This window comes from Meles meles, chromosome 19 (assembly GCF_922984935.1).
Source record: "Meles meles chromosome 19, mMelMel3.1 paternal haplotype, whole genome shotgun sequence".
Lineage (NCBI taxonomy): Eukaryota > Metazoa > Chordata > Mammalia > Carnivora > Mustelidae > Meles > Meles meles.
Genome location: NC_060084.1, coordinates 37996965 through 38013917, shown reverse-complemented (window position 1 = coordinate 38013917; position 16953 = coordinate 37996965). Strand labels below are relative to the sequence as shown.

General features: G+C 33.6%; 1 protein-coding gene across 1 annotated transcript in view; it reads right to left on the bottom strand.

Annotated features, from left to right (window-relative positions):
* URI1 (URI1 prefoldin like chaperone) overlaps positions 1 to 16953 on the bottom strand; it is an 87721-nt gene that overhangs the window by 36842 nt on the left and 33926 nt on the right. Inside the window, exons 3-4 of the mRNA XM_045988623.1 lie at positions 10024 to 10102; positions 8827 to 8962 (exon numbers count right to left, since the gene is read on the bottom strand). Of these exons, the coding sequence (XP_045844579.1) occupies positions 8827 to 8962; positions 10024 to 10102 (215 nt within the window). The remainder of the gene's footprint in view (positions 1 to 8826; positions 8963 to 10023; positions 10103 to 16953) is intronic.

Sequence of the window (16953 nt, the reverse complement as noted above, 5' to 3'; positions counted from 1 at the left end):
TTTGACAAAATCCCACACTATTTCAATATACGAAACACTCAATGAACTAGAAATAGAAGGTAACTTCCTAAATATGATAAAGGCCACATATTAAAAAACCAAAGTGCCATCATACCCAATGGTGAAAGACTAAAAGTTGTTCCCCCTAAGATCAGGAACAAGATGAGGATGCTGACTATCCTATCTATTCAACATAGTTATAGAAATTATAGCAATGGGTCACAAAATCAGGTCTCAACTGGTACTGAGAGACTGTGATCATTACCTGCATATTTTCAGACCACAATGCTTTGAAACCAGAACTCAATCACAAGAGGAAAACTGGAAAGAACTCAAATACATGGAAGCTAAAGAGCATCCTACTAAAGAATGAATGGGTCAACCAGGAAATTAAAGATTAAAAAAATTCATGGAAGCAAATGAAAATGAAAACACAACTGTTCAAAATCTTTGGGATGCAGCAACGGTGGTCCTCCTAAGAGGAAAGTATAGAGCAATATAAGCCTTTCCCAAGAAACAAGAACAGTCTCAAGTACAACCTAACACTACACCTAAAGGAGCTGAAGAAAGAATAGCAAATAAAGCCTAAACCCAGAAGGAGAAGAGAAATTATAAAGATCAGAGAAAAAAATCTATGAAATAGAAATCAAAAGAATACCAGAACAGATCAACGAAACCAGGAGGTGGTTCTTTGAAAGAATTAGAAAGATTGATAAACCCCCGGCCAGACTTATCAAAAAGAAAAGAGAAAGGACCCAAATTAATAAAATCATGTCTGAAAAAGGAGAGATCGTAACCAACACAGAGGAAATAAAAACAATTATAAGAACATATTATGAACAACCATACGCCCACAAATTAGGCAATCTGAAAGAAATGGATGCATTCCTAGAGACTATAACCTACCAAAACTGAACCAGGAAGAAACAGAAAACCTGAACAGACCCATAACCAGCAAGAAACTTGAAGGAGGAATCAAAAATGTCCCAACACACAAAAGTCCAGGACCGGATGGCTTCTCAGGGGAATTCTACCAAACATTTAAAGAAGAATTAATATCTATTCTCCTGAAACTATTCCAAAAAATAGAAATGGAAGGAAAATTTCCAAATTCTTTCATGAGGCCAAGATTATCTTTATCCCCAAACCAGAAAAAGACCCCGTAAAAAAAGAATTACAGAACAATATCCCCGATAAATATGCATGCAAAAATTCTCACCAAAATACTAACCAATAGGATCCAACAGTACATTAAAAGGATTATTCACCACAACCAAAAGGGATTTATTCCTGGGCTGCAAGGTTGGTTCAATATCTGCAAATCAATCAATAGAATGTACTACATTAATAAAAGAAAGGACAAGAACCATATGATACTCTCAGTAGATGCAGAAAAAGCATTTGACAAAGTACAGCATCCTTTCCTGATCAAAACTCCTCACAGTGTAGGGATAGAGGGCGCCTACCTCAATATCATAAGAGCCATCTATAAAAAACCCACCGCAAGTATCATTCTCAATGGGGAAAAACTGAGAGCTTTTCCCCTAAGGTCAGGAACATGACAGGGATGTCCACTAACACCACTGCTGTTCAACACAGTACTAGAAATCCTAGCCTCAGCAACAGACAACAAAAAGAAATAAAAAGCATCCGAATCAGCAAAGAAGTCAAACTTTGACTCTTCGCGGATGACATGATACTTTATGTGAAAAACCCAAGACTCCATCCCAAAACTGCTAAAACTCATAAAGGAATTCAGTACATTACTGTGGCAGGATATAAAATCAATGCACAGAAATCAGTTCCATTTCTATACACCAACAATGAGACAGAAAAAAGAAATTAAAGAGTCGATCCAATTTACAATTGCACCCAAAACCATAAGATGCCTAAGGAATAAATCTAACGGAAGAGGCAAAAGATCTGTACTCAGAAAACTATAGAATACTTGTGAAAGACATAAAGAAATGGAAAAACTTTCCATGCTCATGGATTCGAAGAACAAATATTGTTAAAATGTCTATGCTACCTAGAGCAATCTACACATTCAATGCAATCTCTATCAAAATACCATCAACTTTTTTCACAGAAATGGAACAAACAATCCTAAAATTTGTATGGAACCAGAGAAGACCCCAAATAGCCAGGGGAATGTTGAAGAAGGAAACCAAAGCTGGTGGCTTCACAATTCCAAACTTCAAGTTCTATTACAAAGCTGTAACCATCAAGGCAGTATAGTACTGGCACAAAAACAGACACATAGATCAATGGAACAGAATAGAGGACTCAGAAATGGACCCTCAACTCTACAGTCAACTAATCTTCAACAAAGCAGGAAAGAATATCCAATGGAAAAAAGACAGTCTCTTCAACAAACAGTGTTGGGAAAATTGGACAGCCACATGCAGAAGAATGAAACTGGACCATATTCTTATACCATACACAAAAAAAAAGACTCAAAATGGACAAAAGACCTAAATGTGAGACAGGAATCCATCAAAATCCTTGAGGAGAACACAAGGAATAACCTCTTTGATCTCAGCTGCAGCAACTTCTTCTAGAAACATTGCCAAAGCCAAGGGAAACAAAGGGGAAAATGAACTATTGGGACTTCATCAAGATACAAAGCTTTTGCACAGCAAAGGAAACAGTCAGTAAAACCAAAAGACAACGGACAGAATGGAAGAGGATATTAGCAAATGACTCAGATAAAGGGCTAGTACCCAAAATCTATAAAGAATTTGTCAAACTCAACACCCAAAGAATAAATAATCCAATGAAGAAGTGGGCAGAAGATATGAACAGACATTTCTCTAAAGGAGACATTCAAATGCCCAGGAGACAAATGAAAAAGTGCTCCACATCACCCAGCACCACGGAAATACAAATCAAAACCATGACGAGATACCACCTCACATCAATGAGAAGAGCTGAAATTAACAAATCCTGGTGTGGATGCAGAGTAAAGGGGAACCCTCCTACACTGCTGGTGGCAATGCAAGTTGGTGCACGCACACACACGCACACACACACAGGAATATTATGCAGCCATCAAAAAGTGAAATGTTGACATTTGCAATGACGGATGGAACTAGAGGGTATTATGCTAAGTGAAATAAGTCAATCAGAGAAAGACAACTGTCATATGATGTAACTGATATGTGGAATTTAAGAAACAAGGCATATGATCTTAGAGGAAGGTGAAAAAATGAAACAAGACAAAACCAGAGAGGGAGACAAACCATAGAGACTCTTAATCATAGGAAACAAACTGAGGGATCCTGCGCGGGGGTGGTGGTGAAAAGATGGGATTGCTGAATGGTGGACACTGGGGACGGTATGTGCAACAGTGAGCATTATAAGTTGTTTAAGACTGATGAATCACAGACCTATACCCCTGAAACAATACATTGTATGTTAATAATATAAATACGTAAATTAAAAAAAAAAAAAAAGAGTCCATGGTGGGGGGGGGGTAGTTATAACGAGAGCAATTAGGCAAGGAAAAAAAAAAATAAAAAAGCATCCAAATTGGAAGGGAAGAAGTAAAATTATCTCTACTGGCAGATGATATGATCTTGCATGTAGAAAACCTGAAATATTACACACACATAGACACACAGCTTAAAAAAATAAATTCAGCAAAGTTGCAGGATATAAAATAAGAACTCAAAAACAAGTTGCATTTCTATATACCAACAATAAATAATCTGAAAAGAAAATTAAGAAAATAATTTCCATTCACAATACCATTAGTAGTAAGTTTAGCCTAGAAGACACAAGACTTACTGTGTTGCTGAAATAATATAAAGACATAAGTAAATAGAAAGATATCCTGTGTTCATGGATTAGAGGGCTTAATATCATTAAGATATCATTTTACCCAAAGCAATCTACAAATTTAACACAATCCCTATCAAAATCCCAACATTTTTGCTGAAAGAGAAGAAATCCATCCCAAAATTCATACGTAATCTTGAGAGACCCTGAAGAGCTGAATAATCTTGGAAAAGATCAAAGCTGGAGATCTCACACTACTTGATTTTAAAACTTTCTATAAAGGTATGGTAATCAAAATGCTATAATACTGTCACTAAGACAAACATATAGATCATAAAACAAGGTAGAGAATCCAGAAATAAATCTTCCCATACATATCCACACAATTTTCAATAACAGTGTCAAACCATTCAACACAGGTAAACATTGGATAGCCATGTGCAAAAAGAATGAAGTTGGACCCTTACTTTACACAATATACAAAAAAATTAACTCAAAATGTATAAAAGACCTAAAGGAAAGCTGAAACTGAAATTCTTAGAAGAAAACACAGGGGAAAAGCTTCATGACATTGGAGTTGGCAATGATTTCTTGGACATACACTAAAAGTACAAGCAACAAAAGAAAAAAAAAACAGACAAACAGGACTTCATCAAAATTTAAATCTTAAGTGCATCAAAGAACATTATCAATATAGTGAAAAGACAACCCAAAGAATGGGAGAAAATATTTGCAAATCATAAATAAGGGACTAATATCCAGAATATATAAGAATTCATACAACTCAATGACAAAGACAATCCAATTTAAAAATGGGCAAAGGACTTGAACTGACCTCTCTCCAAAAATTTTTCTACAAATAGCCAATAAGCACATGAAAAATGCTTAACAAACATCCTGAAGTCCTTAAAGAACTGGAATTCAAAATCTTTAGGATGGTTATTGCCAAAGAAACAGTAAATTACACTATATCCAAATAACACTCTGCAGCCATTAAAAGAAGACAGAAAGATGCAAAAAAAAAAAAAAAATTGTGCTACCATTTGAGTGGTTATGTATATAATGGGTTGAGAATGCCTAAGTCTACAAGATGTGAACACAAAAAATGGTAAGATACTGATAATAATGCCTCCAAGTTGGCCAAGTGGATGATAAAAGACAGAAGAAGGGACACTTATTTTTCAATAAAATCCTTTAAATTTTGTATCATGTCCAAATACAATCTTTTCAAAAAAATTAAGTCACCCATACCTTCCCCGAGTCCTGAGCAACCACTAATATACTTTTCATTTCATGTACTTACCTATTTTAAATATTTCATACAAGGGGAATCATATACAGTCTTTTGTAGCTGGCTTTTTTCATTTATAGTAATTTCTTTTTCTTGCCGAACATTCACATTTATCCATTCACTAGATGATAGACCTTTCGGTTGTTTACATTTTTTGACTATTATGAATTATACTAATATTCACATACAAGCTTCTTTTTACTTTCCCTTGGGTATAACAGTATCTAGGTGTGGAACACGGCTAGATGATAACTCAATGTTTAACTTCATGGAAAATTCCAAACTGTTTTCCAAAGTGGCTATACCAATTTACATTCCCACCAGTAACATATGAGCCTTGCAATTTTCCACAACCTGACCAATACAAGTTATTGTCTATTTTATTATAGCTATTGTAGGAGGGATAAAATGGTATGTCATCGTGATTTTGATTACCAATTCACTTTTGACAAAAGTGCAAAGGCAACTGAATGGAGAAAGGACTTTCAACAAATGATTTGAGAAAAACTGGCATCTATACGTAAAAAGACTGAACACCCTGAACTAAACCTCACACGTTATACAAAAATTAACTTAAAATGGATCACAGATCCAAGTGCAAAATGTTCAACAATAAACATTTTATAGAAGAAAACACAGGAGAAAATCTTCATGAACTGAGGATAGGCAAAGCATATGACACCAAACAAATGATCCATAAAACAAAAAAGTAATAAACTAGACTTCAAAATTAAAAGTTTTTGTTCTGGAAATACAACGTTGAGAGACTAAAAAGATAAGCAGCATACTGGGAGAAGATATTTACAAATCACATACTTAACAAAAGACTTATATCCAGAAAATAGGAATAATTCTCAAAACTCAAGAGTAAGAAAAAATACAACCAAATTTTTAAAAATGGGCAAAAGATTTCAACAGATCAAAGAGGACAGATACACACACAGATGGCAGTAAAGTATATGAATCAATGCTGAACATCATTAGCCACGAGGAAAATGCAAATTGAAACTGCCACACATCTACTGAAATGGCTTAAATTTTTAAAACTAAAATGCTAGTAAGGATACAAAGCTACTAGGACTCTCACACCCTGCTGGGATTGGGAGAATGTGAAACAACAGTGTTTTTGGAAAATCGCTCAAAAATTTCTTAAAAACTGAAAACGCACTCACCATATGACTGAGCAATCCCACTTGCAGGTTTTTACCAACAGTGATGAAAATTTATAGTAACACAAAAACATAAAGGTTTATTATAGCAGCTCTGTTCATGACTTCAGAAAATGAAAGCAAACCAAATGTCCTCCAATGGGGAAGTTGGAAAAACTGGGGTATGTGCATATAATGGAACGATACTCAGCAGTAAAAACGAATGACCTTTTGATATACAGAACAACTTAGATGAGGCATTATGCTGAATGAAAGAAGTCAGTCTCAAAAGGGTAGGTAGTATAGGACTCCATTTATATGACATTCTGGAAAAGGTGAAATTAATAGTGATAGAGACAGTTTAGTGACTGTCAGGCCTTACAGGCAGAGGTAGGGTGTGACCACATTCTATGTGAGAGAGAGTTTCCAGTGTAATCCTGTTAACCCTGACTAGTGTATCCTATATCCTATTGTATATTCTGACACTGGCAGTGGTTAAACAAATCTTTACTTGTGTTGTAACTCATGGAAGTTACCAAATAAAGTCAATTTCACTCTGATAACCTTAAAAAAATTTTTTTAAACTTTAAAAAGCTGGTCATATTCATGTTAAGTGGCAAAAATACCAGACATGAGCACAAAGAATAGGGCACTCTTAAAAAAAAGCAGCTTCCTCAGAGACACCGCCTCTGGGAATCATTGTGTACTTGTGTTAAATCCATTTTGTCCTTCATTTTGACTACTTTTTAAACATTCAATAACCTCCCTTCCATCTTTCCCAATTACCCTGTCAATAGTGAGATAGGAGTATGCCTTTAACTTGTTATATTATTTTGTTCCCTAAGAGAAATAATTTTCTTAATAAATGTTAAATATAACAATATACCTAAACATTCCTTTAGTTATTAAAATTAGTATAAAACTGGGTGAATAAAACAACTTTTTAGAATTTATAATAGGTTCTCAAACATAATTTATAGGTACATATTCTGAAAATTATTTTAAATAAACACTGTTCCCAAAAGTCATCATGTTTGGTTCTTTCCCAAAATCATTTTTAATAATCGAAAGTGATCTACCAAAAAATACTTCTATATTCAAGAATTCTATTTCTATTCTATTAAAAGTATTCTCCCAGGGCGCCTGGGTGGTTCAGCTGGTTGAATGACTGACTCTTGATTTCAGTTCAGGTCATGATACCGGGGTTGTGTGATCAAACCTTGTTTTGGAGTCCATGCTCAGTGGGGAGTCTGCTTGAGATTCTTTTTCCCCCTCTACTTTTGTCCCTTCCCTTCTCGCACCTGAAAGCATGTGCGCATGCTCTCTAAAATAAATACATCTTAAAAAAAAAAAAGTATTTTCCCGTTACTGTATTATGTCATAACTGACTCTAAAGATTTCTTTGCTGAAATATCCACATGAAAATCTGAGTGAATAAACTTTAACAGACGATGAACTGATTTCATATCAGCAGAGCTACCCCAGTAAATAAGAAAGCTTTCCCGATTAAGAAAGGCCTTTAAGAAAGAATTATGCTCATTCTTCTTCCTCTAACGTACATGACTTATTTTAGTATAGTAATGCCAAAAGAATTATCATTGCTAGAAATTATATACAGGCCTAACAATAAGATTCTGATTAGTGTCACAAATGATCAAATATGTTATCAATTATAAACTTATAGGAGCTGATTTGCAATTAGAGTGTCCAAATATAGATCCCACAATTTCACTGAGTAAATGAGTTCTCTAACTAGTACCCACTCACATGTATAAGTGAAATAATTTCAGCTGTAGAAACTCAGCTGTTTTTTTTATCTTTATGACCTCATTTATACAGAAGAATTCTCAAAAATTTATTTTCAAATGCACATTTAACTACAAGATTAAAAAACAGGTAGGGGTGATATTATACTACCAATTCAAGTATTTTATTATAGAAGAACACAGATATTAAATAAACCTAATTTTAAAATGTAACTAAGCTAGAACCGAAACCAAGCCCATCCAACTAAAAATGTGTACGTGGATATGTATCTACACCAACAAATAATATCACAGATAAACAAACTTAAAGAACTACCTCAATCAAATGGGCACTCTTTTGGGTAGCATCTCTCCACACCTGGCCTTCTCTCTATGATGAAAATACGACTTCTTCTAAACCAAAAAGCATGTTTAAAAACTGTTTCCTCTTTTATAAATAGGTACTACTCTTAGTTCAATAAATAAAAAGTAAATTTCTTCTATGTACTAAAAGTATGAAAACCAAAAATAAGCCTATGAAAGCACCTAAACAAACCAGTTATAAAATATAAAATGAGCCCAAGTCTGATGTCTTCCCAACTTCTATCTATAAAATCACATGTTAAGGACTTTTACACTCTGTCATTTCTGAAAACATGCTAATGTGGGTGATATTTCTAACCCAGATGTTCCATTCTCCAGCTTACATTCTCAAATGTTGGTTCTATCAAACTACCTACAACTCAACCAAACCACAAAGAGTCTGGACTAATATTATCATGGATGGTACTTTTAGTAACAGCTTGGCACTTTTTAAACATACATATCCAGCAAAGATACATCATTTATAATTGGTACATACATTCTTTCCGATGCTCGACTAAGCCCACAGCTTGCTTTGCTGAGCACTTTGCAAACCAATTGTCCCCAAGTAAAACAGTGACTTCATTAGTATGGACAAGCTTTCCTGGCATGAAGGCAAAGGGGCCAAATGGTACCTATTATTGAAAGGAAGGAAGGGAGGGAGGGAGGGAAGGAAGGAAGGAATAAGGATGGAAGAAGACAAAAAATTAAAAACACTAAAAAATACATTTTAAGAAACAGCATTAAAAGTTGTGTTGAGGCCTTTTTATCAACTAAGAAAAAATGTCAATTTCATAGAAATTTCACATTAAAATTTCACTAAGAAAACCTAGAGAAAATTGCTTCACGTTAATAAATCGATTTAAAACAGGAAAAGAATCAGCACATTTACGTATAGTTTTCAGAGAAATTAGCACTGTCTCTGAATGTTGATACTTCGTGTTCATTCATAAATCTAAATGAAAGCAAACTAGCAATGAAATATTAAGTTAATAAAGAATATCTCTGATTAAAAAACCTGAAAATTATTTCCAATAAAATAGCTATTTTTTAACAAAGTTGGAATTAACAAATAAATAGCTTTAATGAATCTACAAATTTTATAAAATATTTGGGTTAGTATAATAAAGAACAATACATTTACCAAACATTTGAGCTACTGTAATTAAGAACAAAGTCTTATGAAAAAAATATTCAAGCAATGAAAAAATCTAATCCAGGGCTCACGAATAGAGCACTATGTCGATATGAAGATCATTCAGACAAAAATTAGCAGTACCTTTTTATATAAAATCAATGTTCTAGGGTGTAATTCGTGAATTATACATTATGATCTATTCCTGCTCTGGCTAACAGGAAACGACTAAGTGCCATATTTCTGTCTTAATTACAGTTTTCTAACACAGTAAATTTGCATACCAAATTTGTCAAATTTTGTGCTAACATTTATGCCATTTCTGTCTCTATAATGTGATAACTTAATATAAATCTGAAAAAAGAAGCAAATACCAACTATTACAACAATTAGTGGATTATTATAAAGTAAAACAAAACAAACTTTCCTTGCTATGGTAGTTTTCAGTTACTATCTATTAGCTTGGCAATTTGTGAATCAATATATATAAAGCAAAGAACCATCACTTTCCAGTTAATATGTAAACAACACACTACTTTAAAAGCAACACACCACACATACCATGATATTATATGACAACTTATCAGGCAAGGTACTGAGTCTTTCTTGCAGGGCATTATAGTCATTATCTACCTTCTTCCTATTGAAAAAAAAAATAGCAAATACTAAATGAATAAACAAATTAACAATTCCTTGAGTAGACTATGTATCAAAAGCCAAACTAATCAAAAGCCCAATTTTAGCAATTTAAATATTAAAGTATTTTTTAATTTTAAAATCCTGTGTTTACCAAGTTTGGCAGTGGCATTATTCAACCATACATTTTTCAAAAAGTTTAAGACTCTGAAGGACTTTGGTTTTAGAATTAGAACACACATCTTCAGAACCAGTGTTTTGTAATGTACAAGATCATCTGAACTAAATAAAATTTGGAAATTAAAGGAGTTACTGAGGGAGGGCCTGATGTTTAGAGGGAAACAGGAACTTAAGATGAAAGAAGACTAGATTTAATAAAGCTTGTGGATGAATAAACACTGGCTGCACAGCAGAAATCATGAAAACAAAATTTGAACACAAAATTGGATGAGAGAGTTCAGTCCTTAGAAAAGTTAAAGCTGAAAAATGTGGAATAACCCCACAGTTATTCATATTAATGTGATTACAGTAAGAGAGAACCAATGAGGAGCTAGAAGAAATTAGGTAGAGGTAATACAAAAAAGCATTTCGATTTGGCTTTGGAGCCTGTTTCATGTTGTATCAAGACAGAGCCACCTAATAAATTAATTTCAAATAACCAAAAGGTATTCTGTAGGAGCAGGGATGGTCATATGTTTCCACACTATGCACTCAGTTCTTACACCTGCTGGAAATGAATAGTCCTTCATGCAGATGCTTGTTTTCAAGTCTTCTCTGAAAATTAGGTTTCGTAAGCATTTCTTGCTAGGGTGTAAGCTGCAGGCTAAACCAGCGCACTGAAATTTTTTTAAAGCAAAAGGGTGTTGTTGGTTTAAAATAAGTAACAAAAACAAAACTCACCAATTCAGCAAGTAATTTAAAAAAACATGTAGATATTGCCAAACTGAAATTAGAATAAATTACAACATAGATAATCGTTCTCCAGATAACAAAAATGGCTGTGCTATAAACATCATGGAATAGGTTCAGTTTACTCCTTACCACCCCTAAAGCAAGAGGAGCATAATTAATAAAAATTATCTCATTTACTCTTAAGAATATCAAGGAATTTCACAAATACACTGTTATTTATCCTAAAAATATTCCTGCAGTAAATGTCACTTATCAGTTTTTTCCTCACTCAAAAAAGAAAGCAGAAAGAAGATGGAAAAACCACGCATTTAAGAGAAATCAGACGTCCTCCATCATAAAAGATGCAAGCAGTGAATTTAACCTAGGTCTTCTGGCCTGTGTTCTTTGAAGCAAGACTTTTTATTTCCTAGCGTTCAAGGACTTTTGTAAAAGGTCCCCTCCAAATCCTTTTTGATAAACATAAAGTGTCTATTCTATTTACTTAAGGGAGAAATATTATCTTTCTGGATACATTTTTATGAGAATAAATTGGTTTAAAAAACTTTATGCACAGAGCTGTGCAGCAGAAAGAGCAAGGCTTTGAAGTCAGACCAGAAGGGGAATCCCAGCTCCACCACTTAACATACAAAAATTAACCCTCATCTTAGTAACCTCAGTGGTAAAACTGGAATAATGCCTATCTCACAGGTTCAAGAGAAAGAAATATAAAGGGTTTAGCAATGTACATCTACACTGAGTAGCTGATACCCCTGTTTCCATAGACTATCAAAAAACACCATTCTAAAATTTTCAAGAAAGACTACTGCCCACTAAGTTAAGATTCCATTATGTTAAATGCATTCAATTTGATAAAAAGAGCACAACTGTTGAAAGACTAGTATAGCTAAATGTTACATTTAGGGGGCTTTTGGAGATAGGGTTGGTGTGTGCAATAAATGGGATACTGTCCATAAAGAACTGATTTGGTGCAATGCCTGCACACAGTAAACACTCATTATTAAATCTACAGAACACTAACAGTTTGTATGTTTTAGATAAGTAATTCAGAAAATGCCCAAGGACTATACATCAGCTTAGATACCTAAATGTTCCTGTGATTGTTACAAAGCTAGTAGGGGGCACCTGGGTGGCTCAATTGGTTAGGCGAATGCCTTCCGCTCAGTTCATGATCCTGGAGTCCCAGGATCGAGTCCCACATGGGGCTCCCTACTCATCACGGAGTCTGCTTCTCCCGCTGACCTTTCTTCTCTCATGCTCTCTCTCGTTCTCTCTCTCAAATAAATAAATAAAATCTTTTTTAAAAATAGTATTAAAGTTAGCATTCAGTATGTCTTATTTTGGTAACTACACTGGGGAAAAGGAGACTTCCCTAACAAAACACCTCTTTTGTAAGAGAAGAATAGGAGATTCAACCAGAGGTAATACAAGAGATCAATGTCAGTATTCCAAATCAACTATGATCAGTTTTAAACTTATCACTAATTCTCTTAGAACAAAAATGTGGACATACTGGAGAATGATTTAAGATCAGAGTTGCTATTTCTAAATTCTGATTTTTCTAAAAATATAGAAGCAAAGGAAAGAAAGATAATTTAAAGTGTAGCCCATCCAGAAGTCCTTTTTGAAGGGAGGGAAGCAGGAGCCAAGCAGTGTCTCTAGGAGAAATAACAGCTTGAGAAACTCTCTCCACAAAGATTCCACTACTGGAAATTTGCAGGATCAAACACCTTGGTCAAAGAATTTGTCTGTCTTGAAATAGTTCCTCTAATATTCAGGGATTAAATAAATAAACCTGTCAAAGATTACAAAGCCTATGCAGCAGAAAATACAAATATGATTCTAAGAACTAAGTAGGGGAAGGTAAGTAGGGGATCTTTATTCGCACCAAAATTTGAAGAGTTATGTTTCTTCTGTTGTACTACGCAGAAACATAATTTTTAGACACTTTGGTCATATTAAAATATGTAGTCAAAAGAGGCAACTGCTTAATTTTTTTTTTTCAAATGGAAAATAAAACCCAGATATAGTTAGGATAAACCACTCCAGTCTACTTACTTATAACATATAGACCTCCTTGTCTGGAGGTCTTGATCATACTTGATCTTTATAGATTAAGTTCAGGCTTCAACTCTTAATTTTAAAAAGTTATCTAATAAACAAGATGTAATTTGCAACAGGTATCTTCATGCAATGTTCCTTATAGAAAATGAGAACTAAAGCACTGCTGTAAGTCATATACAAGAGACTTTTACAATCTTCTTTTGAATCTTGTTAATCACACGCTATATGCCTTCTGAGAAGCACCTTTTGTATTAAAAAGCAGCAGCAAAGAAGGACATAGACATAGCATACAAATTATAGCCTTAACCTTAAAGATGAAGATCAAGATAGATCCCATGGAAAACACCTTATTTTCAAAAAGCTGTTAAAAGTATGAGAGCAAGTAAAATGATGTGTTTGCTTAAGTATTTACAGGTGAAGTATACTGATGTCCACGACTTACTTTGAAATGCATCAGGGAAAAATGGATTAATGATTGAGATAAAGACAGATACATGGTCAAGGTTTACCTGCACAATTCTTTCAACTTTTCTGAATGTTTGAAGATTTTCATAATAGAATATTAAAAAGGAGATGGGGGAATATGAAAACAAGACTGTATTTTTATTCCTTTTCTTAAATGCAACTGACAATCTCTGTAAAGAAAATCTCTTTAAAGAAAAAAAAAGATTGTCTGTAAAGACAATCTCTGTAAAAAAAAAAGTAAAGAAAAAAAAAGTTCTATGTCTCTAGTTTGAGGCAAGAACAAAGTCTCCAATTTTCACCTTTAAATAATAAAAAAGGGAAATAAAATTTAAATCACTGATGGAAATAAGACTTTGCTAATTTTTCAACTTAAAGTAATAAAGTTGGAATAGGCAGAAATGTTGACATTAGGCCTGTGGATTTGTTTTTGTTTTTTTATTTCTTATCATTCTCTCTCCCTTTACCTCATGTCCTAAACAAAAAAGCAAGAAACACCAAGTGGTGATCAAAAAGGAAAAAAGAAATGAGCTTTACATTCAAATTACTATCTGGGCTAATCTGAGGCAGAGTTATTTAAGTTTTTAAGAAATTATAAAATCCAATGATTTTGGAATATAACTAACTGTATAATCTTATTTACAAATGATTCTTAATCCATTATACCCTCTCTAGAAGTTCCTGTTAAGAATTCAAGAAAACCTTTGTTTCAATTCCATTCACCATTTATTGAGCTGCTCCTCTGCAACCAAGCCTTATGCCATATGCTGCAGGGATCATCACTCAAATATAGCCCGCCTTTTTTATTTCTTTGCATTGTTTCTTTGTTAAAGACCCACTAGCTTGATGGATGCCTGGGTTTTTACCTCTGACATTAAGAAAATAGAGGAATATTAAATTCAGGCATGGATTACATATAGGTAAAGAGAAAAGTATTCTCATTACTAAAGAAAGGAATGATGTTCGTTTTCAAAATCCCCTTAAAAAGTCTAAATAAATAATTAAGGTTATATATATATTTTTTAAAGATTTTATTTATTTGACAGACAGAGATCACAAGCAGGCAGAGAGGCAGGCAGAGAGAGAGGAGGAAGCAGGCTCCCTGCAGAGCAGAGAAGCCGATGTGGGGCTCGATCCGGGGATCCTGGGATCATGGCCAGAGCTGAAGGCAGAGGCTTTAACCCACTGAGCAACCCAGGTGCCCCAATTAAGGTTATATTTAATGATAAAAATGTTCTTGAAAGAAAGATCATATTGTTGAAGGAAATGAAATTTGGCAAGAAGGGGAACACATTAAAAATTAAAATATCTCTGCATTAAATTACTATTATTCTTTTTTTTAAGCAGTCATGGCAAAATACTATTAAGTGAAATTGATGACAAAATTCAGGCAACATGGTGGCATATTCCTTTTTCTGAACTCTATACCTAGGAAATTTGTGTCATCGGAAGACACTGATGAAATAGTCCATGTTCTTTATTTTCATGAGTCCATCAAAAAATTGTACTGGAAATAGACACAAAGACAAACTTAAATATAAACACTTGTAATTATTCTAAAGTTAATGAAAGAAAATTGTCAAAGAGAGATTAATGCAGCTAACATTCTACTAGATTTCCTTAATTTAACTCAACAATGAGAAAACAGAGTCACAACGGGTTTATATACAGCAAAACTGGGACAGATGAGCTGTTTCTAGTGCTCTCTGCTGACACACATGTACATGGGACTTCAGACTTGTCAGTGGTCACGGGTACCTGTTTCTTCACTCACTAGTGTTCTTTTACTCTAAGAATAAAATGAGATGAGAATCTGAAGTAAGAAAGTTTAAAAAATCATATAAAAACACATCACTCTAAGTGTGAAAGTAATGTCCCAATGTGCCTCCTAGTTCAGTCAGCTTCAGGGAAAAGTCTATGGGTCATTTTAATTTTCTTTATTCTCCGAGTTCTCTACAACTGACACTAATTTCTGTGACAAATCAGAAAGGAGGGGCCTTTCAGAAAAGATGAGTTTTGCTGTGATAAGTTTATAACCAACAAGCTTTGAATGATTGTGCCATTTCTATTTAATTCTAATTTGTAAGTGTGGTTTCAACTTTCTACACTTTACTTCCAAAATGTATTTTAGAAAATAGAAAACTCTTTTGTATTGTTTTCTTAGAGCAGTGATTCGTATCACTGATATGAATGACTAACCTTTATGATCACTGATACCCATGAGAAACTGAATAGAAACACTAGATTCTTTCCTGAGAAGAAGTCCCAGTATCTGGCATATAATTTCAACAGAAGCCACTCAGATCCCTCAAGCAATCCTGGTTTTAAACCCATCAAATATGTAAAATTCTCAAAATTACCTTCAACTCTGTTGATTTAAATAAAAAATAGGCAAACCATCACCAGTTCAGTCATGAGTTGAATATAAATTAGTAAAAATGTTAAATCATACGCATGCCTCAGTTTTTTTACTGCCTACATTTTCCCTAGTAATACACTGATACCCACTGCCTTTAGTATATTAGAATTTAGACTTCTGTATCTCAAAATAAGAACAAGCACCCTGGATTATCACTAAGTGGTCTGCCTCTCAGTCAAGCACTGTTGGGAATACTGACACCTTCCCCTTACATGGTACTTTTCCGAGCTTGAAAGCTTTATTGTACACTGCTCTTGTTTTTATAAAAAAATAAATTAAAATGAATAGAAAATTTAAAAATTCAAAGTATAAGGAGGTGTAGTTTTCAAACCTAATACAGTCAAAATAGAGATGAAAAGTCATTAGGTATGCCAAGTCAAACTGAGGTAAAGCATAAATCAGATATTCACTAGATTTAAGCTGACTGTGGGAAACTGTGAACCAAACAATGTATATGGACACCGCAAATACATAATCAAGACTATGTTCTAAAGGAGGAAATGTACTTACAAATTTTTTATAAAACCCCACATTTTATTTTAAAAATTCCCCTATAAAAATTCCCCTATAATGCATTTATTTTGCATTTCATTTTCAAAAAAGCATTAAGTATTAAACTTAAGTATTAATAAAGTATTAATACTAGCATTAAACTAGTATTAAACATGATAGGCTAGGGGACTACTAGAAGCAACAAATTCTAAAAACAACTTAAAAATCATTAACCTTTTTTAAAAAGAAAAGAAAGCAAGCGTTTACAATTTGACCTTGGTGACATAAATACACATACAGAATTAAAAAGCTGAAGGTAATAAAACAAAAAGTTTTAAAAAGAGGAAAAATTATCTTCTCTTTAGAATTACAAGTAAATTTGTCTTTATTCTTTTCTTACTTCAACCTTTCTAAATAATGTATTTATCTTATACTCAGGATAAAGAATTAAAAACCTAATTCACATTTTGTTTTTAAAAATATCATCCTTAGAACATTCAACTTGAATC